Below are 25767 nucleotides of genomic sequence, written 5' to 3'. Positions count from 1 at the left end.
CGGGTGGCACAGGAGTTGCATGGTGAGGCAGGAGGATGGAGTTCAAGTTTGGTGTGGGCAGTATTTCTAGACCCTTCCACAAAGTAAATATAAATGAATTAAAACTGAGTTAGAGACAAGCTCCTGCCCCCACCTCAACCGCATGCACTAGTTGCCGTAACTACCACATATCCAGGCAGAATATATTTCTGCAAGCAGACTTCTGTCCACCAGGGCAACATAGACAAACATAGATGCTGGAAATTTCTATTCAGGAAATCTTGGCCTGTCTTGCCCTCTCCAAAGCCTGCCTCAGCTCAGATTCAGTGCTGAGGGATGTTTAACTCTCTCCTGGGGCATGCTTGGTACCTGAGCAGTTGGGGAAGCCAGTCGGTCCAAGTCCTCTCTAGCCTCTCTATCCGGTCCTTAAGCTGTCCTCCCATTTGATGGCACTGGGGCCCTGTTGTCCTGAGCACAACCTTCTTCTCCACAGAGGATCAGTACAGCCACAGGCGATGGCAAGCATTACTGCTACCCCCACTTCACCTGCGCCGTGGACACGGAGAACATCCGCAGAGTGTTCAACGACTGTCGTGACATCATCCAGAGGATGCACCTGAAGCAGTACGAACTCTTGTGAGGACTGCCTACCCCTCCTCCTCACTGCCGCCTCTCCTCCCTCTTGGCCACCCCAGGAGGCGGTGTATCTCCCCAGCCTGCGTGTCTGTCCACCCCAAGCCATGGTAGGGCGTAGTGAGTGTTTTAGTGTCACGGGGCTGCCACCTGTCCTGTCCTAGGTATGCCTACGTGTGACCACCAAGCCTCTGGCTACCTCTGTCCCCCAGGTTTGGTTTCTGTAGCTTTTGTTTCTCACCGGACTGCACAGCCTCCCACCACCAATCTGTATCACTGCAAAGCCACCAACTCTCACGTGGGGGATACTGCAGTGACCCGTCTGCGTGGGAACCTATCGATTCTTTGATTGGTGGAGGGGCTAACTCATCAAAGGCAGCGTGGTAAATCGGAGAAATACATTTTTTCAAATTATCAAGCATGATCACCATGGACTGTGGCTCTTTCTGGCTAGCAGGTAGCTGCCCCTTCTGATCTGCGCTGGCCCAATGCTTAGAGTAGACCCAAGCCAGCCACAGAGCAAGAGGAATTCTTTCCGGCCACGGTTGCAGTGAGTAGAGGGCCTCTCGGAGCCTCTTATGTTTAGGCAGAAAAGCTGCCCCATTCACTACAGCAAACTGTGTCCTGTCTATACATGGTGGTGTCCTCTACACCTTCCTGATGATAGCTGGGCATGGTCTTTCCTAGTTTCTCTTTGTTGTTGCTTTACTAGACTGTACAGACCCGCACAATGTAATACTCTTTTGTATGATTCCTAACAAAACCTCCTTGTAGCGTTCTGTGCCTTGGTGATGGCCCCACCTGTAAGGAAATAGTCCCAGCTGTGCCAAGCAGCTTGCGGTCCACACAACCTGCTGCAGACACAGTGGGGAATCGGTGGGATCTGTTCGTCTTGGGATATTTTTTATCAGGTTGGTATTTATGGACGATCGTTACAGAATCATCTACTTGACCAGCAGTGCCATCCCAACACTGGAACTGTCACAGCCGCCTGCTTTCACTGCTCTGAATCTCAGCTGCTGCAAACACTGGGACCACCCGATTCCAAGGCAGGGTTTTCTCTCCCCCTCCCCCTCCCCGCCCCACACAGATGAAATGTTTCTGAAGACTCCTTCAGGTTCCCTAGGCAGGAGCAGGCCTACCACCTCCTAGTTAAGTTCTAGATACAGTCCCATCTTATGATAAACAGGTGACCAGAGGAAAGCAAAGTAGCGTCAATGTTGTAGCGGAGTGAGGGCAGGAAGGACAGCACCTTCTGAAGATGAAATACTACAAAGCTATTTACTTAGTATCTATCTATCTGCATTGCTAGGGACAAGCCCAGCACCTGGAGCATGCTAGGCAAGCACTCTATTGCTAATCCTTATCCACAGCCATAACGCCGGCCCCACAAAAACCTTTGTTTTAAATATAAAGACAGACTGTATGGCTGCTCCCCACATGTGAGATCTGCAGCCGCGACCTTGAGTTATGGTAGGAACGCCTAGAACATAACAGCAGCTGCATCAGGGCACTGTTGGCGCTACCTACAGCCAAGGCTCTGGGAATAGTTCTCTTAGGCTTAGAGTTTTCTGTAAAGATGTCCTAGGTTAAATATTCAACAGTACAAACACACAGGAGTGACCGCCTGTGTTACTTTACTTATTCATCTACGTATTGTTGTCTCAAGTTTATTCCACTTAAAGTCAGCATTGCATAATGCTTTGTACACTCATCGTGGCTGAGATGCTCCTCTGGGAAAGGATGGCAGCCTCGGTCGCGACAGCACGCTCCTCGGCTCCTCGCCGCTGTCTGCCACTCTCCACTGCTGCACAAACTTCCGGCTGAGCCCACACGTGACAGGAAAGTGACTTTCAGTTCCCCTGCACGTTCCAAGCAAGAAGAAAAGCTCACACACATACACGTGAAGTTTTATACCACTAACAGTTCCCTGTTACTAAAGAACTATTTAAAAGTGTTCTAGGGACTGAATGTATAACTCTGACAAAGCACACACTCAGCATGCAGAAACCCTGAGTTCAATCAGAATAGAAGAAATATAAATAAATAAAATTCGATCATTATAAAGATCCAGACTCCTTTAGGGGAAAAAAAAATATGCTTTATTTTCAAATTCAAACATCCAGGTCCTCCATTTTTGAAGTTTGAATCACCAACAGGCATTGAATCAGATGTGACAGGTTTTTCTCTTTACACTTAACTAAAAATCTGATTCCATCAGCACAGAAACAAGTTCCTGCATATTGAATCTGTCTTTTTGAGCATACAACTTCATGATCTATGAGAAATTGAGAGCCACTGCAGAGAGGGACAGAGAAAATCCAACTCTTCGGTACACACGAAGCCTCCAACGTGCACCAGGACTGCCGGGTCCTTTCTGGGGAAGCAAGGGCTGTGTGTTGTGCATGCAAGTGACAGTGTCCATGACATTTATATACTGTACAGATGCAACCTTTGATTCTACATATATTTGATAAAACAAAAAGACAGACTTGTTGTCGAGTACATGTTCCATTTTCATAGCATGAGAGCAGGACAGGCAGCCGTTTACTCTGCAGCCACTGGCGTGGATGATTTGGAATTCCCATGATGCACACAAGGACAATCACTATTTGCTCATCTCTGCGGCTCACATGAGCCCCACCACAAGTCCTATGCCTTTGGTGTTGATTTATATTACCAAGAGGCAACAATCACCGGCTTCATCATCTTCTCGTGTGCATTCTCCACCGCTTCCAACCAGACAGAAGAGAGGAGGGCAAGCATTCAAAGTGAGCTAAGACGAGGAGCACAAGGAAGCTAACCGCCGCGCCATAGGTGGTCAGCACCCTGTCCTCAAATGGGAGGTAGCACTTGGAGAGAGCGTAGTCTCTGGATGTCAGACTTCCCTGGGGAAGAAATAGAGAGTTGATGAGTGAGTCCCAAGGGTGAGTCCCAGGCACAGCAATCTGACTTAGAGGCTGCCTTCTAGGCCTCCACGGGTGGGTTTGGGAGGGAAGAGCCCTCTTCACTCAGGACCAAGGGGCTTTGGGAATAACAAGTCACCACCGGCCACAGAGGTGCTAGCAAAAGAAAGACACCAAAGCTCTGCTGGCTCGGGGGAGAAGGTCACATAGTAGAGTAGCCCTGAAGGGAGACCGAAAGGCATCAGTCCCAGAGGAACGAGAGGACAGAGTGTCCCTGCCGTCTGATAGCAGAGCAGTCACTGTCGCCCAGAAGCACCGCTGCCTCTCCACAGTTCGCAATGTGGAATCAAGGCAGCAAATGTTTTCACTTACTTGAACTTGAAAACACACGGGGCCCCCACCTTTTTCTAGGTAGAACCATGGAACAGCAGCAGGAGGCTGAGCGCAAGACCCATGGTTACAAAGGAGGCGTTTCACTGAGTCAGCACCTTTCCCCGGCTTGGGGATTCTGTAGCAGCGTGTGCCTGGTACACTTAGGAAATGAGAGGTGACAAAGTCTACTGACGTATAGACACCGTTTCCTTGGAAACAAACTGGCTCTTGTTGAACTTCACCTCTGCTCTCAAGATAATATTCTGTCAGATGCTCCTCAGAGTCCCTCTGAAGCCATGTTCTGCCTCTGTGTCCCCAGACAGGTGATTACAGACAGGCAGTTTATACAACTCAGAGTACAAAGAGAACGAGCGATTTCTGGCTTTTGTATGTATTTACAGATTGCGGCCCTTAAATAGCTGACTACCGTGTTGATCTCAATACTCCAGAAAGCTTTCAGATAAAAATAAAGGTTTACGTTACCATGATGAAGCTGGGGTTGTTTCTGTTCCTCCAACTGAAGGATGGGACGCTCACCTCAAGCACTTCTCCCGGGTGGAGCACCTCACAGGCGCTGTGTGTGTGGCCACTCAGGACCAGGCGAGGCTGGAGCCACCACAGCAGCTGGCAGCCAAGAAGAGGCAGGGAGTTAATGCTCAGACTGGCACTGATACACCCATGGCTTCGCCAGGGTCGCTGACAGGACCACCCACTCCATTCAAATAACGATAATCCTTAATAGGTAGGGCAGGCTTGTTTCCCCAGATTCCCTACTTAGAACCCACTCTTCCTATCACAGACTTGTATATTATTACTTTATTTTTATAAATTTGTTTCATAAATATTTTCCACAAATATATTTATATTTGAAATATAAATTTATATTTACATTTAGCATTTATAAATTTACATTTTAATATATTTCTACATTATACATAAATGCTATAGTTTATGTGTACATATATATCTAAGAAAGTACATTTCTAATTAAATCACCCCAAATTAGACTCTAAATTTTGGTTACACTCAGTTCATTTAAGTTGACTTAAAAATGTTTAGTGTAAAGATTAGTCGAGAATGTAATTTTAATTGAGATTAGGAAAAATAGTGGATCTACCAAAGAGAAAAGGAACAAAGCGATTGAGCTGAAATCTGAAATGGTGTCCAAGCCCTCCCCTTCGTGAAGCTAGTAACCACAAAGGCCCTGTGTGTTCATCCCGCTGTCCCCATGTGACACGGGCATGTGGTCACATCACCACACACACACCTTTTGTGAGGCCTCCTGAGAAAGAACATCGTATTTCTCCTTAAAGGGGACATTCCTTTCCTCTGGAGGAGCAGCATCTTCACCAGAACAGTTAGCATCACTGGCCCGGTAGAGCGGGTAGTGCTGTCCGGAATTAAAGTGGATCAGTGATACTCTCAGAAGCGTGGTTGACTGGACTTAGCTTCCTCCCCAAGCTCACCTGCAGCAACACGGGGGCGGAAAAGGGGAGCCGCTGCTCACCTTCACACTGGCTGGATCCTTGCACCTGCTGGTCAGAAGTCACCCTGTTAACCCAGCAAACCCAGTGTTTGCCCTCGGGGAGAGGGATGGGGAGCTGGGCAACTGACAGCCAGGGCACGACTGTGGCACCTTTGGAAGACATGAGTGCAGAGGCCTATGCTGTTCCCATGGTCTCCTACCTCTCGGGAGCAATTCAGTTTACGAGAAATCTCTCTGAGTTCAGCTTCCGCTTCAGAGCAGATGCTACAACCATCCCCTTCCATGGCGACGCTGTTGACCATCACAAAACTGAGGCAGACAGGAGCGGGCAGAAGGTCAGGCCACTGGGCACGTGTGGGAGCCGCTTTTCCCACTGTCCCCATGGAAACAGCATTATACATCCATAGAGTGAGGAAGCAGGCCCAAGAGCAGCTTAATCCTGGCTAAACTGACTGTGAGTTAATACTGGCAAAACAATAGCATTATATCCAAGAGTCAGTAAAGCTGGGCTTATTTCTGTTGCTCCAAATGAAAGAAAGAAAGAACTGTCTTGTAATTTGTGGGAAATCCTACACGTCAGACAACCCCTCAAACCAGCATCCATTTAGAAGCATGTCCTTGGGCAAGCTCCTGCGCCTGTGTCTCACCTGTGCAAGCGTAGGGATGACCAGAAAGCCTACATCACCTGGATGCTTGGATAATCCCTAGCCAAGATGGTAAAGTCAACATTGGCTAGCCTCTGCCTTTGTCACATTTTAATGGACTCCCACGAAAATAACGCTTTTATGTCCTGTGCAAATAGCAGCTGGGTATGGGAAAGGTACTTGTCAGCAAACTGGTTAAAATGTAACCAGTTTCTGGTATAGGGAACGGAAGTGACCTGAAATCTGGCAAGCATGTCTGAAGCACTACAGTTCCACAGAAGTCACTCAGGGACATCAGTCCCATGGCTACACAAAGGAAGGTATTGCTGGAGACTGCCCTGTGCCCGCAGCATGGCTGTGAAAGAGGGGTACTGGTGAAAAGCCCATGCTACTTTCACCACCAGCTCCTTACAGTGAGGGTCTCACTGTATCGCCATCAGCAGAGCTGTGGGACCACAGAAGGACAGGACTAAAAAGAAGAGGTTCTCTCCACTGTGTGGACTAGAGCAGAGCACACAGTCCCGGAAGTTGTACTGGCAGACAACACAGAACAGGTCCAGAGAGCCCCTGCTTATGGCCTCATTTGGGGATGTGGGTATCCAATAACCAGACTAAGGGCTAGGCTGCTCTCTTCGAAAGGTTAAGGCTGATGAACTAGGAAGTCAGTGTTACAGAACATTTGACACACTTGGCACCAAGTGCCAGGATATCTATCATACCTATCGGAGTGACCTTTGTAAAATGGTACCAATACATTTGGATCAAATGAGAAAGTGCTTCAGGATGTACACAGTGGCATGAGCCTACAGTCCCAGCTCAGGAGTTTGCTACCGCATGGACAACATAGCAAGACCCTGTCTGCAAAAGCAAAACAAAAAGAGCCAGAAAAGCACCCTGACAAAGTGGGTTGCTGAATGTCTCGCAGTTGGGACAGTGCAGACAATGCCACACCCACCGTGAACAGGCAGAGTCATAGACTGATTTGTTCACTGTGGCTGGTTCTAAGTTTCCTATCTGTCAATTCCCACAGTGACCATCAAGCAAGCAAGGTACCAAGTAACACAGGACACGGGCCTGACCATATGGCAACCACCTTTGAACAACAATGGATTTGAGCTGGGACCACCGTTCAGCGAAGGGTCTCAGGCTCTGGGATCCACCCCCAGCACCTCATCTATTTTTTTAAAAAAATGTTTCATAAGAATTCGTAGATAATACTCACTTAACTCCTTTCCAAGAGAAGAGCCTTTCTGAGCTGAACACTTCTTCAAATCGTTTTATTCTGTATTTACTCATCCTGTATTCAATTATAAAAAGAAACCCTTTTCAGGCCAAGCTGTCTTAGCACTGTGACATTACCATGAATATGAAAAATAGCTTCCACAATCTGGCATTTGTAACTGGTCTCAGGCAATTGAGGCTCAAAGGTCAGGTCCACTGTTTATTGGGGGGGGGGTGAATTACTGGGACCTCAGTGGGACAATAGGCAAAAGAGCATGGAGAAGCTGGTACACAGAAAGTACTTAAACTGTCTGCCACAGAAGCGTCATAGCACACATAGTGTGAGCTAGCCAGCGGTGTGTGGACTTATATTCTGACTTCAATAACAGTTTGACATCAAGTGTCCATTTTCATCCAGAGGTTGAAGGCAGGAGGATCGCAAGTTTGAGGGTCAGACAAAAAAATAAATAAATAAATCGCCAAGTGTGGTGGCTCTTTCAATCCCATCACTTGGGAGCAGAGGCAGGCAGAGTTTGGGGTCAGCCTGGCTTGCATAGTGAGTTCCAGGGCAGCCTGAGCTACACAGTGAAACCCTGCCTCAAAAAATAACAAATAAAAATATTTAATTAGTTACATTTTAAGTTAGATTCTTCTCATGGCACATACAACTCACTCATGCTAGGTATTTGCCGAGGGTATAGATATGCCAAAAAAAAAAAAAGTTTTTTAATTCCTTAAGGAGCCTCCATTTCTGAACTTTCATCTTTGAAGGAAAACAGATTTCTTCAGTGAAACACAAATATGGCTTTCCCCAAGTCTTGACAACTTTAAAACACTAATAATGGTTGGGCAAGCGTTTTGGGTCTCGATTCTTCCGCACAGTACTCACTGATAGTGGAAGCCAATGTCATGATTGCCGATAACCACCTTCAGCTGCACATGGCTGCCGTGCCTGAACATCTTCTGAAACCGCTGGACATCATCCGCCCAGGCCTGCGGGAACAAGAGCCACAGTTGAGAGTCTCAAACCCTCCTTCCTCTGGCAAAAACAGGATCCTGTTTTGATTGGAGAAGGCAACCCATCTTCCACACAATGACAAAGTGTTTGGTTTGGTTTGGTTTGGTTTGGTTTGGTTTGGTTTGGTTGGGTTGGGTTGGGTTGGGTTGGGTTGGGTTGGGTTTGGTTTGATCTTTCGAGACTGAGTTTTTTTGTATAGCCCTGACTGTCCTGGAACTGGCTTTGTTAAGTTAGAGGTCGCCTGTGTCTGCCTCTCAAGTGCTGGGGCTGAAGGAGTCAACCACCACGGAGGGACCAAGTTTTAATTCTTTTCCAAGACATCTATTAGCAGTTGTGGTATATGCAGTAGAACTTGCTACAGGAAGCTGAAAATTTTTCCCACTTAGGGACTCCACACTCAGGGAAGCCAGGATCATGGCTCATGACACCAAAAAGAGTTTCAGGAAGAGTCATGGGAAGCAGCGTCAGGTTTATCAAGTGTCCACAGTTTAGATTTAAGAGGAGGCATCGAGGGGAGGCTGTGCGTGTGCCTAGACAGCTGTGTGCACGGCTTTGTGACTTTTGAAGTCACATTGCTCAAAAGATATAATTTCTGTTCCCTCATGTTTAATTAGAGGCTGCTTCTAAGGAAGTACAGTGGTTTAGAGAATGGGTTCGTAGCCAATCCAGGACCTCTTTTAAATTGTTATACATTTTAGTTATTTGTCTCAGTGTCATTCTGTCTTTGCACCTGTGGCCAGCAGGCTTGGCGGCAAAGCGCCTTCCCCTGCTGCGCTCTCTTTCCAGCTCCCGAGACTTCAATAGTTTTGGAGCTGCTCTGGCAAATGTCAATGGAGTCGTGACTATTTCCCAATAAAAAGTCTCTTTAAACTGCTGGAGCCTGTAGATTTAAAGCTGCAGGATCTTCATGGCACAAGACAACAACAGGATATCCAAGAGGAGCCCCAGTAAAAGCCCAGGATTGAAAGTGTAGCAGTGGCCTCGAACCAGACCAATGACTCCGGGCAATGAACACTTAGATGTTTGGGCTGAAGTGTATATGTGACTCATGGTGTCACACTCCAGCTTCCACACCGAGACTTTTTTTCTTTTGGTTGTTTTGTTTGGGGGTTTTTGTTTTTCTTTTAAATTTTATTTTATTTTGGGAGAGAGGATGCAGAAGGCAGATACAAAGGGACAAGGAGATGAATGGGATCAGGATGCATGATATGAAAGCCACAAAGAATCCATTTTTTAAAAAAATGCCTTTCTAAAAAAATATTAGTGGCCGAAAATTTTTAATCAACAGCAAGAACACTCCTTCTTATTTAAAGACATAATAAGCAGAGCAGTCTGAGAGCTCTCGCCTTTTGTGGACAGATGTACAATCTCATCCCCTTACCTAGCAGGGATCTCTGGCCCTGAGTACAGGGAACCTCACACCAGGTTTCTGTGGCTCCTTCTCCAACTCTCACACAGACAAAAGGAAGCAGAGGACGATGGCCAGTAACTAATTCCCTCGATGTACAGTTAAACAGGGGGACAAAATTAGGGACAGGACTGTAGCTCCATGGTAGAGTGCTTGCCTAGGCACACAAGACGCTGGTTCAATCTGCCATGCCACCAAAGGAAGGAAAGAAACCTATGGAGTGAATGTCTATCTCAGCATGTACCCTGTAATTTCACTACAAGGCAATTAGCACCATCTTGCCTATTTGTACTTTTCCCAGAAGGTTATAGGACTGTGTTCCGATTATATAAATGATATCAGCCTAACCACATATTTCCTACATAGATAATAAAAAGATTAGATGACCGAAAACTCTAAGCATCTTCAAGACAGACTATATTTGGGGGGCTAGGAATCAAACTAAGGGCCCCAGACAGGCTAAACACCTAGTCCAAAGGTGAGCGACGCCCTGGCCATAGGAGCATGCATTTCCATCTTCAGAATTAGGAAAAATTCCCAACCCAAGCCGCTAGAATGTCACGGACTGCCTAGGCTGCCAAAGTGAATTAATCCTTGAAGCAGATTCAGAACCCAGATCCTACCTGGGGAGTGCTCCACTTCCCTTCATCAAAGATGTCCCCCAAAATGAAGACGACTTCTGGCTGCAGCAACCACAGAGCTGTCTGAAAGGCTCTCTCCATTTGCCACTCCCTTGAGAGAAATTAAAACATCAGTTCTTTTCTTGGGTGAAAGGTGTTACTCGGGCCTTCTCGGTCATTTAGAAGGTCATTAGCCTGCTGCGGTCCAGCCTATGTTAAATCCCAGCACTCAGGAGACAGAGACAAGCAGAGCTCTACGATTTTAGGGTCAGCCTCATCTACATAGCCAGTTCCAGGAGGACAGTCATGGCTACATGGTGAGAGCCTGTTATAAATAAGTCAATTAAGTAAAAGCAAACACAAAGAATTAAATAATGATCCCATTTTCTGTCTCCCACAGCTCTAATCTTGATTTCCATCCCTCATCTTTGGAACAACCAACTGATTTGCATCTGATCAAATTCAGGGAATTTTAGGCTGCTCTTCCCCAACCTGCAAATGCCCTAATACCATCAGTCCAACAAGAGAACTCCAGGGATTTGAAAGGACGTACATAGCACAGCTTCCAGAGAGGCCCAGTAGGTTTACACCATACCTGCAGCCTAGGATTCTTTCTGGTTTTTGTTTTTGTTTTGTAGTGTTGGGCATGCAGGCTCTACCAAGCTTCAAGCTCAACTCAAGCTTCCCTCCTTAAAAAAGACCTCAACTTCAGAGTTACAGGAAAACAAAGAAAGAAATAGCAACAGTAAATCCAGTCCATCCCATACATGGGTGATCGGCCTCAAGCTGACAGGAACCCTGAAAGGCATCTAGGGTGTGCGGTCTGACGGGCAATAGCTTAAAAACCCAACTCCTGGAGCTGGAGAGATTCAGCGGTCAAGAGGACCTGAGTTCAATTCCCATCACCCACGTGGCAGCTCACAACAGTCTGTAATTCAGTTCCAGGAGTGGCCAACCTAGGTACAGTGAACATGGCAAACATGGCCCTGGCAGGCCTTGCCCTTCTCCCTGATTCCTTCTGCCTTGCTAAAAACCATTAGATTACTTTACTAAAGTTAGCCCCAAGGTCTAGTCCATTATTTGGCCACTTCCTCCTCCTGAGGCTGACTGCCAAGACTATCAAAATATTGAAATCCAACCCCCCTCCTTTGGCTCACCTCATTATCAAGCCCAATTAAAATTTTTATTTATTTATTTATTTTTTTATTGATATTTATTGAGCTCTACTTTTTTTCTCTGCTCCCCTCCCTGTCTCTCCCCTCCTCCCATTCAACCCTCGCCCAAGGTCCCCATGCTCCCAATTTACTCAGGAGATCTTGCCTTTTTCTACTTTCTACTTCCCATGTAGATTAGATCTATGTGAGTCTCTCTTAGTGTCCTCATTGTTGTCTAAGTTCTCTGGGATTGTGGTTTATAAGCTGGCTTTCTTTGCTTTATGTTTAAAAACCACCTATGAGTGAATACATGTGATAATTGTCTTTCTGTGTCTGGGTTACCTCCCTCAAAATAACGTTTTCTAGCTCCGTCCATTTTCCTGCAAAATTCAAGCTGTTACTATTTGTTTCTGCTGTGTAGTACTCCATTGTGTAAATGTACCACATTTTCCTTATCCATTCTTTGGTCGAGGAGCATTTAGGGTTGTTTCCAGGTTTTGGCTATGACAAACAAAGCTGCTAAGAACATAGTTGAGCACATGTCCTTGTGGTATGATTGTGCATCCTTTGGATATATACCCAAAAGTGGTATTACTGGGTCTTGAGGAAGGTTGTTTCCTAATTTTCTGAGAAATCACCACACTGACATCCAAAGGGGTTGTGCCAGCTTGCATTCCCACCAGCAATGCAGGAAAGTTCCTTTTCCCCACAACCTCTCCAGCATAAGTTGTCATCAGTGTTTTTGATTTTGGCCATTCTTACATGTGTGTAAGATGGAATCTCAGAGTTGTTTTGATTTGCATTTCTCTGATGGCTAAGGATGTTGAACATTTCCTTAAGTGTCTTTCAGCCATTTTAGATTCCTCTGTTGAGAATTCTCTGTTTAGGTCTGTATTCCATTTTTGTATTGGATTATGTGATCTTTTGGTGTCCAATTTCTTGAGTTCTTTGTATATTTTGAAGAACAGACTTCTGTCTGATGTGGGGTTAGTGAAGATCTTTTCCCATTCTGTAACGCCCAATTAAAATTAAACACCTCGTCCTAACAAGGGATTCTCCTTCTTCCTTTATAAACAGTCATTTTTGTATGGGCCATGTCTATCCAGAGGTAGTCCTTTGTTCCACTCCTAGACAAACATCCTGCCCTGTCTCCCTTGTCCTCAACTTCTTTGTTTCTTTTTCCCTTTGTCTTTGTTTCTTATTCCCTGGCCTTTGTCTGTCTGGGGCAAATAATCTCCTTTGTGCTGAGAACTTGGATACTTTTTTGATACTTTTCCTTTAATTCCAACACCCCGCACATACACACACATAACATGCAGGCAAATTACCGATGCACATAAGATTAAAAAATAAAAAAATAAAATTTTAAAAAGCCCAGCTTCATCTGTTGATCAGTGTAGCCCTGAGAATATTCCCACCGATTCTCAGTCTTCTTAGTAATGAGGAAAAAAACAAAACAAAAAAATGTTGCCTCTATGGTGGTGCGCTCCTGTTATCCCAGTACTGGGAGGAAGAAGCACGAAGGTCATGAGTTCAAGGCTAACATGGACTCCATAGAGAAACTGTCTCCAAAAAGAATTAATTTCTTTATTTGAAACGGAAAGAACCCCCTTTGGCGGGATCATGATGGGGTTAAACTAGATGGTGCTTGTGCAATGACAGCACAGGCACACAGAAGGGCCCTGGTCCTCAGCCTGAACTTCTCCCGCACCCACTCCAGCTCCTGTCTCTGACCTATGACCCCCCCCTTCCCTCATCCTATGGTTTGCTCCAGGATGCTTCCCCTGTAAAGAGGAATGTTACATCCTGCTATACAGAAATAAAAGAAGGCTGTTTCTTTATTTTAATCGGAGTAAGTTTTTTTAGACCCCAAATATCCAGTATACATCACTCCTTAAAGGTTTGTCATTCCAGAGCTAGAGGTAGCTCTATGGAGAACAGCAAAGGGCAGTAGGACACAGAACTTGAAACTGCCCGGAGGGACTGACCTCTGTAAGCCCCTAGACAAAGCCCAAGAGTACAGCTGGTGCGAACAAAACAGATGAAGCTGGAGCAGGTCAGAGTTGAAGAGGCAAGATCTCACCCATGCTTGTGCCTCTGGCTACCAGGAGAAGCCTAAAACCCAATGTGCTCAGACTCACACCCCACCAAGATGAAAGGGAACCCAATGCAGATAAGTATCCTCCTGCCCAGGGGCCACTCCCACATGCCAGAGCCTGTGTGGGAACCTTCCTCACACAGCTGTGAGGTTTCCGGTGCTAACCCAGCGACTGACAAGGAGGCAGGACTTACAGACTCACCAAACTCCCAGAACTGGTCAGCAGCCCCGGCCACGCCCTAATTACAGGGCTCTGCATATAATATTACTTAATGACTGGTAGGAGAAAATTCAAAATCTCCCGTGCCTCGTTAAAAGGAAATGCAGCTGGAGCCGGAAGCTTTGCAGCTGACCCGTGGAGTCAGAGCCATGCCTTTCTGCCTGTGGAATCTCAGAAGGATTTCCACCTCTTACCTCCGTAATTTGTCCAGCCAGTGTCCTCTTATCTCCCCAAGCAAGTGAGTGTCAGCCAGAAACATGGCTTTCAGTACAGGCTCCTGGCTATCGCCATGGGCTAGCGTCTTCACCTCTGGCCAACGGCACCGAAAGATGACGAGGTAATAGATGAAATATTCACAAAGCAGAAGCACGGAAATGACGATGACTGTGAGTTTCAGCAGGAGCACCCTGCTCGACCGGTGGACGCTCTGTCTTCCCAGTCCCCATCTGAGGAGAGCCATGTCTCCTGCCCAGGGGTTGCCGGCAGAAGGGGACCAAGTTCATCGAGAACCCTCCGTGGAACCCCGAGGAGGAGGATGGAGATGGGCCCAGCCGTGAGCTGTACCTACAGGGAAGAAGGAAAGAAAATCCTCTGAAACTGGAGTATGCATGCTTCCACAAGGATGAGTTTGCCCCACAAATTAGTCTTCAAAGTCCAGATGGCCTTCTTTCATATGACCCTGATATGCCAGGAATTTCTCTGAAGGACACTTAGAATGTTTCTATGCTTGTCCTGAATCTTAGGTAACCTTGTATTCTGTAAAGGCAGCAGGTTTTTGAGATATCCAAGTAGCACCGTTGGTGAAAAGATGCCCTGAGATAGGCTTTGAGGTTCATTCTAGGGGCTTCAGAATCCCTCGGTCTGAGCTCAGGATGGAGAGCGTGAGAAGGACGATGGCCTGCAGGCCCCAGAGAGCCTGGGCATCAGAGAAGCCACCTAGGAAGTGAGGTCATGGACAACAGTAACCAGAGACCCCGAGTGAACTAACAGAGAAAGCCAACAACAAATGTCTATGCAGCTGGCTTTTAGACATGAATCTGAGACTGTGTTGGTTCATAGGCGCAGAATCGTGAACACACTCGGCATTGACAATTGTCTCTGTGAGCTCCAGGCCTTAGGACTCCTCACCCCCACAACACAGAAATCAAAGAGCCTGGCTCATTCCACAGTGACGTTCTGTACTGAGCCATAATGCAGAGGATGAAACACTTTGAACATCTTATCCAAAGGAAAACAAAGAGGCCAGGTGTGGTGGTGAACACCTTTCATCTCAGCACTCAGAAGGCACAAGCAGGTGGATCTCTGTGAGTCTGAGGCCAGCCTGGTCTACACAGTATATTCCAGGCCAGCCCAGGCCAGTGGCCACCTTTAATCCTTTGTGATTGTTAGAGAGAGAGAGAGAGAGAGAGAGAGAGAGAGAGAGAGAGAGAGAGAGAGAGAGAGAGAGAAGGGATGGGGGATAAAAAGGGAAGATAAAATGGGTGACCCTGGGGACTTCCTTCTCCTGCCAGGTTCTGTCTAGGTTTTGGTGGTGAACTCAAAATCTTCCACCTGCTCTTTGTCCATGGGCCCAACCACAAAGCCACACCCAGGCCCTCATTCCTCTGTTTTCATTTAAACATTTATATTAAGTACTTGATTAAAGAGGTTATAGTATAGCAGGCATGCTGCACATTAAGAACATCTAGAACAGCCTTGCCTGCAATGTGGACTCAACTTCTCCTCCCAGAACCTTTCCCAGAAAGCTCACAGCATTGTTATCACCAGGTTGCAGGCCGCTGTGGCCACCTGCTCCTTAATTTATTCACTGATAACCCTCCACCACTCAGTTTTCTCTACCAAACCACAAGTGTCAAGGGCTTTCTCCCACAACTAGAGACACCTTTAAGTGTTGAACAGTAGCATAAATAATAATATAAACTAGGCCAGGATGTGGATGATGCAAAGGACACAGCTCTCACATGAAAAGGATTGAGGGGTGGCTTATTCTAGAGCCAAATGTTTGTGACCAGAACTTCCACATATCACATTCCAACAGGGAGGGTTCTTTTTTTATAGAAAGGTTTTTTAAAAATATTTATTTATTTATTATGTATACAATATTCTGTCTGTGTGTTTGCCTGCAGGCCAGAAGAGGGCACCAGACCCCACTACAAATGGTTGTGAGCCACAATGTGGTTGCTGGGAATTGAACTCAGGACCTTTGGAAGAGCAGGCAATGCTTATAGAAAGTTTTTTAAATAGAAACATAACAAATAAAATTATAAATCAAGACATCTTGAGATATATTGGTGGAAGCATCAGGTAGGTAGGTTGCTAAGAAACCAGGACACATCAGCTATCAAGTACAGATGTGATCTGATGACAGTCTCAGTTTTGGAGTTAGCAGAAACCAGGCTGCCTGTCCTTGTACGTTCTCTTAGCTACGGTTCTATTCCTGTGAGGAGACACCATGACCAAGGCAACTCTTACAAAAAAAGAAAGCATTTAAGTGGGTGGTTGTTTACAGTTTCAGAGGATTAATCCGTGACCATCATGGAGGAAATAGACACGATGTTGGAGCAGTAGCTGAGAAGTTTCATATCCTGATCAGCAGGCCGAGAGAGACTAGACCTGGCCTATGTTTTTGAAACCTCAAATCCCACCTCCAATGACACACCTCCTCCAACAAGGCCACAACTACTCTAACCAGGCCACCATTCCTGATCCTTCTCAAACAGTTCTACTAACTGGGGACTAAGCATTCAAATGTGTATAGGGTGTGACATTCCCATTCAAACCACCATATACTCCAAAGGGGTTGACCTAAGAGTCACAGGGGACTAAGATAATTTGGCTCCAGGTCTGCTATATTCCAACCCTCCACAATTATTAGTCAGATCTATATATTGTTTAATGTAGGGATGACTTTTTTCCCTAGGCACTTCAACTAACAACATAAACCAGGGCTGGCCTAGACAACAGAATGAGCAACCACTCTGCTCCTCTCTCCTCCCTGTAATGCCGGTGCTAAGTCAATGTCCACCAAGAGAAAGCAGCAGGCTCCATCTGGACATCCCTCTGGCCTGTGTCATATCAACACCAAGGATGCTGATGTGATAGCACCTATGCGGCCTTGCCATGGAGTCTCACCTGGCTGACCCTCATCAAAAAGATCTCATGTTTCCCAACAGGATGAAATTCCAGAATGGGAACTTGATCGCTGCTCTCCTGCACACACTTCCTTTCACCAGAGAACCCTGTTTGAGCAGTTTTGATGGAGCGATGGGTGTGGCCAAGCATGGCTGGAGGGCAAGCATCAGACACAAAGAGGCAGACCTCCAGTTCGCCTGCACCAAAATCAGAGCAAAGGCTCAGACAGAGCCCAGCCAATCCTGTGAGTCCACTCGGCAGGTCCCACCCACTCTGCTGCAAGAACTAACATGTAAGACATCAATACAGAGGGACATACAACACAGCAAAGGAGAAAACTCTCCCTGCTCTGCCTTCAAATGTCAACTTTCTTTCAACACACACACATATATATATACACACATATACGTACATACACACACACATATGTGTGTTTGTCCGTGCATATATATACAACTCAGACCCATCCAATGAGAGGAGGCTTAGAGGCCAAGGGAAGAGGGACAGAGAGAAAGAAGACATAAAAGGACCAGAGAGCAAACAAGCAAGCATACTAGAGCTGCTCCATATTCTCATGAGAAAAATCAGCACCATGTAAAATTCAGCTCTCCAATATGTGGTCATCTGGAGTGGGGCAGGGGGAGCTAGGGTTGGTGGCACGTGCTGTAGTTTTAGCTCTATGGAGGCTGAAACAGAAGGATTAATCCAAGGCCAGCCTAGACTGCCTGGTGAAGTCAGCTGGAGATTCAGAGTGAAGAACGTACACTTGGATGACTTCAGACACTAAATTCCTTTTCTTCCCCTACCCAAAATGTCCTGCGTTCCTATTCCCAATGTTGTCTACAATATTACAGGCAAAATATGTCCCTGGTTTCTCTAAAATGAGGACAGTCACAAAGAGGGGATGCGAAGGGAAAGGGCTTCATTCTCTCCCTAGAAACAGCATCACCAAGGCCACCATGCCTCTCAAAACAGTACAACAGCTGGAAAACGGTAGTACCCATAATTCCAGCACTACTCAGGAGGCTGAGGTAACCACAAAGTCAAGGTCAGCCTGAGCAACTTGGTCAAACTCTGACTCAAAATAATTTGTAAAGACCTTGGGGTTTCTTCAATATTGAATGTGTGTCTAGTATGCACCAGGCAGGAACTCAACCTAGGTGTGCAGGGGTGTGTGTGCGTGCATGTGTGCCTGCATATGTGTGTGTGTGAAGAATATATATATATATATATATATATATATATATATATATATATATATATATATATATATCCTCCCTCACCACCTGACACTAAGGACGTAATGACAAAACTACAGCCATGGAGAGTTAGAAGTTACTCCTGTGGGGTTTTGACGCAAAGGTTTAAAGGTTGTTAAGTAGGTAGGTACACAGAGTGATTTTTCAGCCATCCCGTGTGTAACTCTACAGAGGAAAATCCAGGCTTGCTCACCCCCAGGAGGAAATAACGACAGTCCTCCCTTGAGGCTCTTTGGGAGACATTTTCAGAAGGAAATAAGTGGGAAACTGAGGTAAGTTCTTGGTTACTCCACTCAGTTGATCCAAGCATGTGAGAAGCCATCTTCCTAACTAAAAAGGTCTGATTTAAATCTAAAGAGAGAGAGGGAGGGAAAGAGAGAGAGAGAGAGAGACCCTTGTGATCCCTACTTGCCCAGCTTGCCCACAGAGCCACCTCACCATTTAAAGAATGCTGCTTCTAGGTTGAGTTGGGTACCAAGGTTCCAAGCTGGCATCTGCATCCCAAAACCAGACTACAGTCAACTGCAATAAAACAGAAAATGTGTTTTGATGCTGAATTAGGTTTTATTTAGTGAACTATCAACAAGAAACCCGACTGTGAAAGTAAAAAGAAAGCTAGAGTTTTTTTTGTTGTTGTTGTTGTTTTAATGACTGGCATTATGGTATTCAAGACCTATTCTTTCTAGGGCTAGGAATGTGGCTCAGTGGGGAGTACTTTTGATTCCCCACATCATAATCAAGTTGTCTTGCTTTGGTTTCTATATAAACACCATAACCATAAGCAACTTTGGGGGGGTGAGGGCTTATTTGGCTTACATACCCCAAGTTATTGTCCATTGAGGGAAAACAAGGCAAGAACTCAAGGCAACCTGAAAGCAACTGAAGCAGAGACCACGGAGCAACACCCACTTTCTATTGCTTTGCTTTTTTTCTACTAGGTGCCCAGGGGTGCCTCAGTGGTCTGGGCCCTCCCTCATCAATCATTAACAAAGAAAATGCCCCACAGACTTGCCTGCAGTCCTATCTGCCCAGGGTGGGAGGGAAGAGGTGGGGAAGGTGGAGGAGTGGGAAGAAGTGGAGGGTTGGGATGGTGTTGGTGGCAATTCCTCCGTTGGGATTTCCTCCTCCCAAATATGTCTAGGTTTGTGCCCAGTTGATTAAAAAACACACACACACACACACAAATTTTTGTAATTATGGTATAAAAATGTTTATGTAAAACAAATAGAGACATTGTTCTATGCTACCCAACACAAATGAATTGCCACAATCTACAACTGAAAGTAAGATATTTTCCTTCCCTGACTGATTCTTAATTTCAAAGCTATCATTAAATATTTAAACCCTTCTCCAAAGCAGCACGAAAAGTAATACTTAAATGCACCTCTCCTCCTTGTTTATAATCTTAAATATATTAACACAGTCTCAGCAATCGCTATTTTCTTGTGAATATTTGCATCTTAAGTGATCTTTTTTTCAAGCTGAGGGATAGTTGAGATAGTCCTACAAGTCAACAACTCTCTCAGTGAATAAATAATGCAGAAAGCTGTTTTATCAGAGATTTAACTTGCTGTAGTACTGGGGCTATGAAATCCCAAGCATTTAATAAAAACGGCAGTTGACCTTGAAGTATAAATGTGGCAGGGCCACGGGACCCACCTTCTTCCACTTTTTTTACCCCAGCGCTCTGCAGGGCTCAAAGCCTCGGAAGCAAAGTCCGGGAAAGACCCTGGATCCTAGGACCCGCCCAGGGACCTCGGTAGCAGCCCTGAGGGACCCCGACCGGCGCTGGAGCCCCAGAGCAGGACAGTGGAGCCCAGGTGTCAGTCATCTCGGAAACCGGGAGCCCTCCAATGCCGGCGCCCAGATTGTGGAACGCAGGTTGCAGGAGGCTCCGCAGCTGGAGCCTTGGGAGAGCAAAGGGAGATAAATGTGGAAACCTACGCGAAGTGCCGGGGAGCGGCGGCCTCAGCTCTCCGGTGCCATCCTCCGGGGGCCCTCCTGCGTCCTTCCTCCAGCCGGGGATCGCGGCGCCTCCGGAAAGTCGCTGCACAGGGCGGCGGCTGGAGGGAGCGGCCTGACGCCGGTGGTGATGTACAAATGGAGGATGGGCCCGTTGGGGACCCAGCCGCGAGCCTGGGACCACGAGGCCTGCCTGCACGCTGCACAGTAGCTGCAGTGGCGCCTGCCACCCCGAGGCCAAAGTCCCAGCCCGCGGTGACACTGTCTAAGGAATCAACGCAGGAAGCCACGAGAGCCCTTCCGGCCGGCTGCCTCGAGCCTTTTGCCTTCTCCGGAGCCCAGCAAACGGCTTTTGCAAAAATACTACGGAAGGCGTCGTGTGTAAATGAGCCGGCCAAAGGTTTATTGTGGGGTCCTATTTCTTTTTAGTGACAAGAAAACGTCGCATATTCAACCTTGTTCAAAAAGCGCATTAAGTGCGAAACTATGCGCTGGCTTCCAACCAACAAACGCTGTTGCGTTCTGCAAATCTGAGTATGGTTTGTAGAGTAAGCCACAGTGCCTGGGGTACCTTAATCATGCAAGAAACGGTCGCTATCTACTAAAAAAGATTATAAGTCTTTCCAACTCTGCTCAAGTGAGCAACTTTAACATCACGAAAGTAAGACATTTCCGTACTGATGTAATTAATGCCATGGAAATCCAGGGGTGTGCTATGGGGACTAAATCCAGCAAAGAAAGAGCTTAAGAAATAATGGAGCCAAAAGAGCATGCTGGGTAGATAACACACCAGGAAGCCATGAGCCAGAACCAGAAAGCAAAACTCCTGAAGACTATAAACAGACTTGATTCAAAAGTAGACGTCATGCCTCTGGGCGTGGTGGAACACTCCGGAGTCTCAGCTCTCAGGGAGGCTAAGGCAGTAGATCCCTGTCCTGGCACCAGCCTGAGTTACATAGATAGCATCCTGTCTTGAAAAGGCTTTTTCTTAATTTATATAAAAATTGTAAAGGCCACCAGAAAATAAAAAGGCACGGGGGGGGGGGGGGGGGGCAGGGTCAGAGGAATTGCTGTCAAAGGATACTTCTTGAGATACAAGTTAGCAAAATGCAGTTTATGAGCCTTATTTGATGATTTAATTTGATACAAAGAAACTTCATTACATTTACTTATTTTCCCGCCCCAGTGCACCTACGGCACACTGTTGGCACAAAAGGAATCAAAACTCAGGTCATCAGACTTGGTTACAAAGTGTCTTCATCCAAAGAGAAATACTGAGGTCCCCAATCAAGCTTTTTTTTTTTGGACATTTGTGAACAAATTGGGAAATATAAACATAGGCTGGATGTTAAATGACATTTGATAATTATTAATTATCTTGCTAAACGTGTCTTTTTGGTTTTGGTTGAGACAGTGTCTTGCTTGTTAGTTCAGGCTGACCTCGGACTCCATCATCAGCCTCGGACAGCTGAACCAGATGTGTGCACCCCTGCACTCTGCTTTTGGTCCTGATTTCCTAAGGTCCCTATCAGAGAAGATTACCGAAGTATTTACAAGAAAATGACAGGATTTATGAGGTTTGGCTTCATAGCAAATTTTGGAATTTGTCTTTAGGGTGGAGATTTAGAGAAATAGAAACACAGACACCACACTTAACACTGAAGCCAGAGGCTGCATGGATACTTTGTGGCAGAATCAAGTCCCCAGAAAGAGGCCCCGATTCCAGACTCTATAGGTATGCTACCTTTCGTGACAAAGAGACCAGTAAGATGGTCAAGGTGACAGCCAGGGAATGTGGAAATCCACCTAAGTGAACACGAGCCCATCCTTTTGGGCTGATGACAAGTCAAGAACCTTCTCCAGCCTTCTGTGAATCAGAGGCTGGGGGCGTGGCTATAGCAACAGTGAAAGGAAGGGGGAAAGATGAACTGACCTTAATTACAGAAAAAGGAAGAAAATGTTGTGTTTGAGTTTCAGTCTAAAACTAGGTTGTTTTTCTCCTTGGAATTATGGACCCAGTAACAAGGCCCAACCTCAACTTAGCAGCAAAAGACACTCTTTACTCTTGACCAAGAGTAAGAGAGAGGCTAGGAAGAGGCTCAGAGGATAGCAGAGCTTGCTTTGCAAGCATGAAGCCTAAGTTCAAATCCCCAGCACAGCAATCAATCAATCAATAAATAAATAAAATTTAAATATCCAGGTATGTTTGTACTTTTAACTTCAGCATAGGGGGCCAGGACAGGCAGACCTCACCAGCAAGCTAAAATGAGAAGGTTCTGCCTCAGTACGAGACCCAGCTCAGAGGAGAGTGGTAAAGAAAGACACTGGCCATCTTGCTCTGGCTTCTGAATGTGTGTGTACCTGCACACTCATCTGCATGCACCACACACAAAACAAAATAAGTGGCCATGTGTGGTCATGCATTGTTGTAATCCCAGAACTTGGGCGGTGACAGTAAGAGGATCAGGAATTCTGGCTCATCTATGTTAGCTATGACCATGCCATCATACTGAAAGACCCCGGGTGTGGGGAGACTCTCACTCAAGTTTCAGGATAACACGACCCCCCCCCAATAATTCACAAGAGACCATCCTCGCTGCAATCACACGAGGTTTAGAGGTTTATTTGACAAGGACAAGACAGGGACCAGTGCTCTGGGGCCGAGACTCATAACCCACATAGGGGAGAGTTCGACCCCGAGTAACTGGGAGAAGGGGTTTTTAAGGGAAGAAACCACAGTCCAGTAATCCAAAGGGGTAGGGAAGGCATCCTAGAAAATTCCAAAAATACCAAAGATAATCACAGGGGGTAACTCCCTGTTTCTCAAGATTATTCTCAAGATTACAATCTAACTTCAGCTAGTTCCTGAAACTGAACCGGCTAATCCTAGATTTCTGATTTTTCTCTCCCTGCTTAGATTTTTGGCTCTATTTTTTCCTGATGGGGGGGGGGGTCTGGATTTATCCAGGTCTTTCAATACAGCATCCCACTGACATTTTGCTGTTCTCCCACAGCGCTTCCTTACATGGCCCATCTTTAACAGAAAATCAAGCTCTGAACCATTTACAAGGAAAATCCCAAGTAGGCCATTTGAATACCGACTAAGCATCCCTATTCTGAATAAATAAAACCTCAGCTATCCCACCTCTGCTAACCTTCATGTACTGACGTCATAGCACAGATAGAAACTTCCGCAGTGGCTTCATGCCACAGGTCAGTCAAAACCCTCAGGCTACGTATTTGAGGTACAAAGAAATATATTCCAATATCAGTGAGTTTTTTTCTTTAATGAAATAGAGTCACATCTCCCAGATAAGCAAACATTCCAAAATTCAAAAAATTCTAAGCTTGACACTTGCGGTCCTGAGCATTTTGAATAGGGCTACTCATCCCATACCCTAGTGCTTTGGGGGCGCATAAAAAGGATGTTTTAAACTGAGGCAGTTTCTCATGCATATAAAGTCAAGATTATAATTTTTGATTCAGTATTGGGGATCAGACCCAGGGCTTTGTGCCCAGGGATATACTCTACCGCTGACTGAGCTGTATCCCTTGTGCTTAATCCACTCCCTGTTTCAATGAGAGAGTCTTATAGCCTGGAATTTATGGTGGTCCTCCTGCTCAGTTTGGAACTTTTAGTCTTCTTCCCAGTTTGCAACAATGTGGATGTTTTGCTGTGTGTGCTCACTGACAACCATTCCAAAGAATGCTCATTCTTCACACATGGCATTTCCTGGCCCTATTTCTTTCCCATTAACTCTGAAACCATAAAGGAAGATGGTAGTTGAACACTTGACAGAGAGATACTTATTCAACAATACAAACTTTAAATTTTTAAATAAGATTTATTGCATGCATCAATCCTTTCCAGGAAGCTGCAAAGAAAGGCAGTACAGGGTCAGGCTGATTCTCTGGCCCTTCGTCCCTGTGCCTGGGCTATGTTAATGGGGCATTTGCAAGGGGACAGTGAGGGCAGGCCTAAGTGCTGCTATGTATCTGTCTCAAAGGGAGGCCAAGGCCTGCATTCTGTTTGACTTTGAGATTCTGTTTGACTTTGAGATTCTGTTCTTTCACCTCTGCTTTTTTTCCTTCTTCCCTGGTCCTGGAAGGTTAGAAGTGGCTGCTTTGAAACTGGGAGGGGGGGATGAAGCCCCATCCCTGGCCAAGCTGGTAAGAAAAGGAGCTGCAATGTTAATACAAAAACAGAAAGCAACAACGTTCCTAAGAACAAAAATATGTGTATAAAAGTCAGCAGGTGTGCATGAGTATGACTGTATGTTGTATTTATGTTTGCATGTGTTTATGAGAAATAGAGTGTGTGAACGATGGTGTGAGGGCATGGAAGGATGTGCGTGCTTGTGTGTGGGTGAGACAGTGTCTGCAGATTTCAACAGCACAGGCCCAGCAGCTGTCAGTGTGCTTGTGTGTAGGTGAGACAGTGTCTGCAGATTTCAACAGCACAGGCCCAGAGCTGTCAGTGAAGCTCAAGGGCAGGATGGTCAGAACTGCATAGGGTGTGGCAGGTGAGTCAGCAGGGAGACTTCTTCTGGATCTGTCCTGTTCCTTATGTAACAGGCCACTTCCTGCTGTTCTCAGAGGTGAGACCCTGTTTCAGACCGGCCACCTCCACGAGGCCTGGCTTTTCAGGTCGTGGCACTTGCCACACACTGGTGTTATTTATATCTTTTCTGTCTAAGTGTAGGATACGGAGCGAAGGTCTACATCCTGGAGACTCTGGGGTCCCTAGCATCAGTGCAGTGCCCTGTCCTTAGGAAACATCCTTGGAAGGAACACACATTCATCCCTCCTTCATCTGAAAGGGCAACGAGCAAGGTCCCCGACAGGAAGGGCTGGAAGGAGCTAAACATTAAATATGAAGCTGTTGGCTAGAGTCAGTTAGCTTAGGAAGCAACCAATTTAAAACGGTGCACACAGGGTGGAGCAGGTGGGTGCGTATACTTGGATGATGATTATTACAAGTAGAAAGAGTGAAATATGGCTGACAAAAAGTCATATGAGGTTCCTGAGGAATGTAGTTAAACACTGCCTTCCAGAGGAAATGGTGGGAGGGAAGAGGGGGACCTTCCCGCAGCCTGTCCAAGTTGTGAGACTGAGAGGGAGGCCAATGAAGAGGCAAAGGTGCCCTAGTCTTCCCCGACTCTCTGCCCCAAGGTGGTTTCCAAATTCCGGGCAGCTCTGACCCCTGACCTCCAAGCAACCTGTAAAAGTACTTCTTCAAGCTGGGGCTTGTACCTAATGGGAAGAGGTTTTAGAAGGCTTTTCCAAAGTCAGAACAGTCTCCCTAAGTGGGATTCTTCAGGAGCACAAGGGCGGGCAACTAGCCACACCTGTTGACAATAGCCTTGAGAGAGCAGAACTCTTGATTTACAACTAGGTGGGACCTTCTTTGAGTTGGAGGCACGAATCTCAACCGAACTAAAAACACGTCCCAAACTCTCTGACCTTTGGCCTCCTCAGGCTTCCACAAAAGCCACAGAAAATTCCAACTGTATAAAACCACTTGTGTTGTGGACACTAAGCTCCCTTAATTGTTTACGCCAGCCTGGTGCTGTGCGTTTGTAATTTCAGTTACTAGGGAGGTTGTGGCAGAGAAATTGTAAATTCAAGGCTTGCCTGAGCTACAAAGTGGGTTGA

At 46.1% G+C, this 25767-nt stretch overlaps 2 protein-coding genes across 9 annotated transcripts in view; one reads left to right on the top strand and one right to left on the bottom strand.

Moving 5' to 3' along the window:
* Gnal (G protein subunit alpha L) overlaps positions 1-4378 on the top strand; it is a 102740-nt gene extending 98362 nt beyond the window's left edge. For both annotated transcript variants that reach the window (XM_075968430.1, XM_075968431.1), the window contains one exon: positions 473-4378. In XM_075968430.1, the coding sequence (XP_075824545.1) occupies positions 473-619 (147 nt within the window). In that variant the 3' untranslated portion in view covers positions 620-4378. The remainder of the gene's footprint in view (positions 1-472) is intronic.
* Positions 2692-20619, bottom strand: Mppe1 (metallophosphoesterase 1). Of its 7 annotated transcripts, none has more exons than XM_075968437.1 (11): positions 20095-20619; positions 18589-18672; positions 13954-14323; positions 10291-10399; positions 8131-8234; positions 7243-7317; positions 5577-5685; positions 5357-5422; positions 5158-5280; positions 4374-4514; positions 2692-3500 (listed from the first exon to the last, which is right to left on the bottom strand). In XM_075968437.1, the coding sequence occupies exons 3-11, from the start codon at positions 14217-14219 to the stop codon at positions 3318-3320; spliced, it is 1176 nt and encodes a 391-aa protein (XP_075824552.1). In that variant the 5' UTR covers positions 14220-14323; positions 18589-18672; positions 20095-20619; the 3' UTR covers positions 2692-3317. The 7 variants fall into 7 exon arrangements, with proteins under 7 accessions (XP_075824552.1, XP_075824547.1, XP_075824549.1 ...); XM_075968432.1 differs by having other exon boundaries at positions 5357-5425; positions 20095-20445; XM_075968434.1 differs by having other exon boundaries at positions 5357-5425; positions 19810-20351.
* Between the last annotated feature and the right edge of the window lie 5148 nt (positions 20620-25767).

The sequence above is a fragment of the Microtus pennsylvanicus genome, chromosome 4 (assembly GCF_037038515.1).
Source record: "Microtus pennsylvanicus isolate mMicPen1 chromosome 4, mMicPen1.hap1, whole genome shotgun sequence".
NCBI classification, from domain to species: domain Eukaryota; kingdom Metazoa; phylum Chordata; class Mammalia; order Rodentia; family Cricetidae; genus Microtus; species Microtus pennsylvanicus.
The sequence above is the reverse complement of the archived record's forward strand: the minus strand, read 5'-3'. Positions and strand labels throughout refer to the sequence as shown.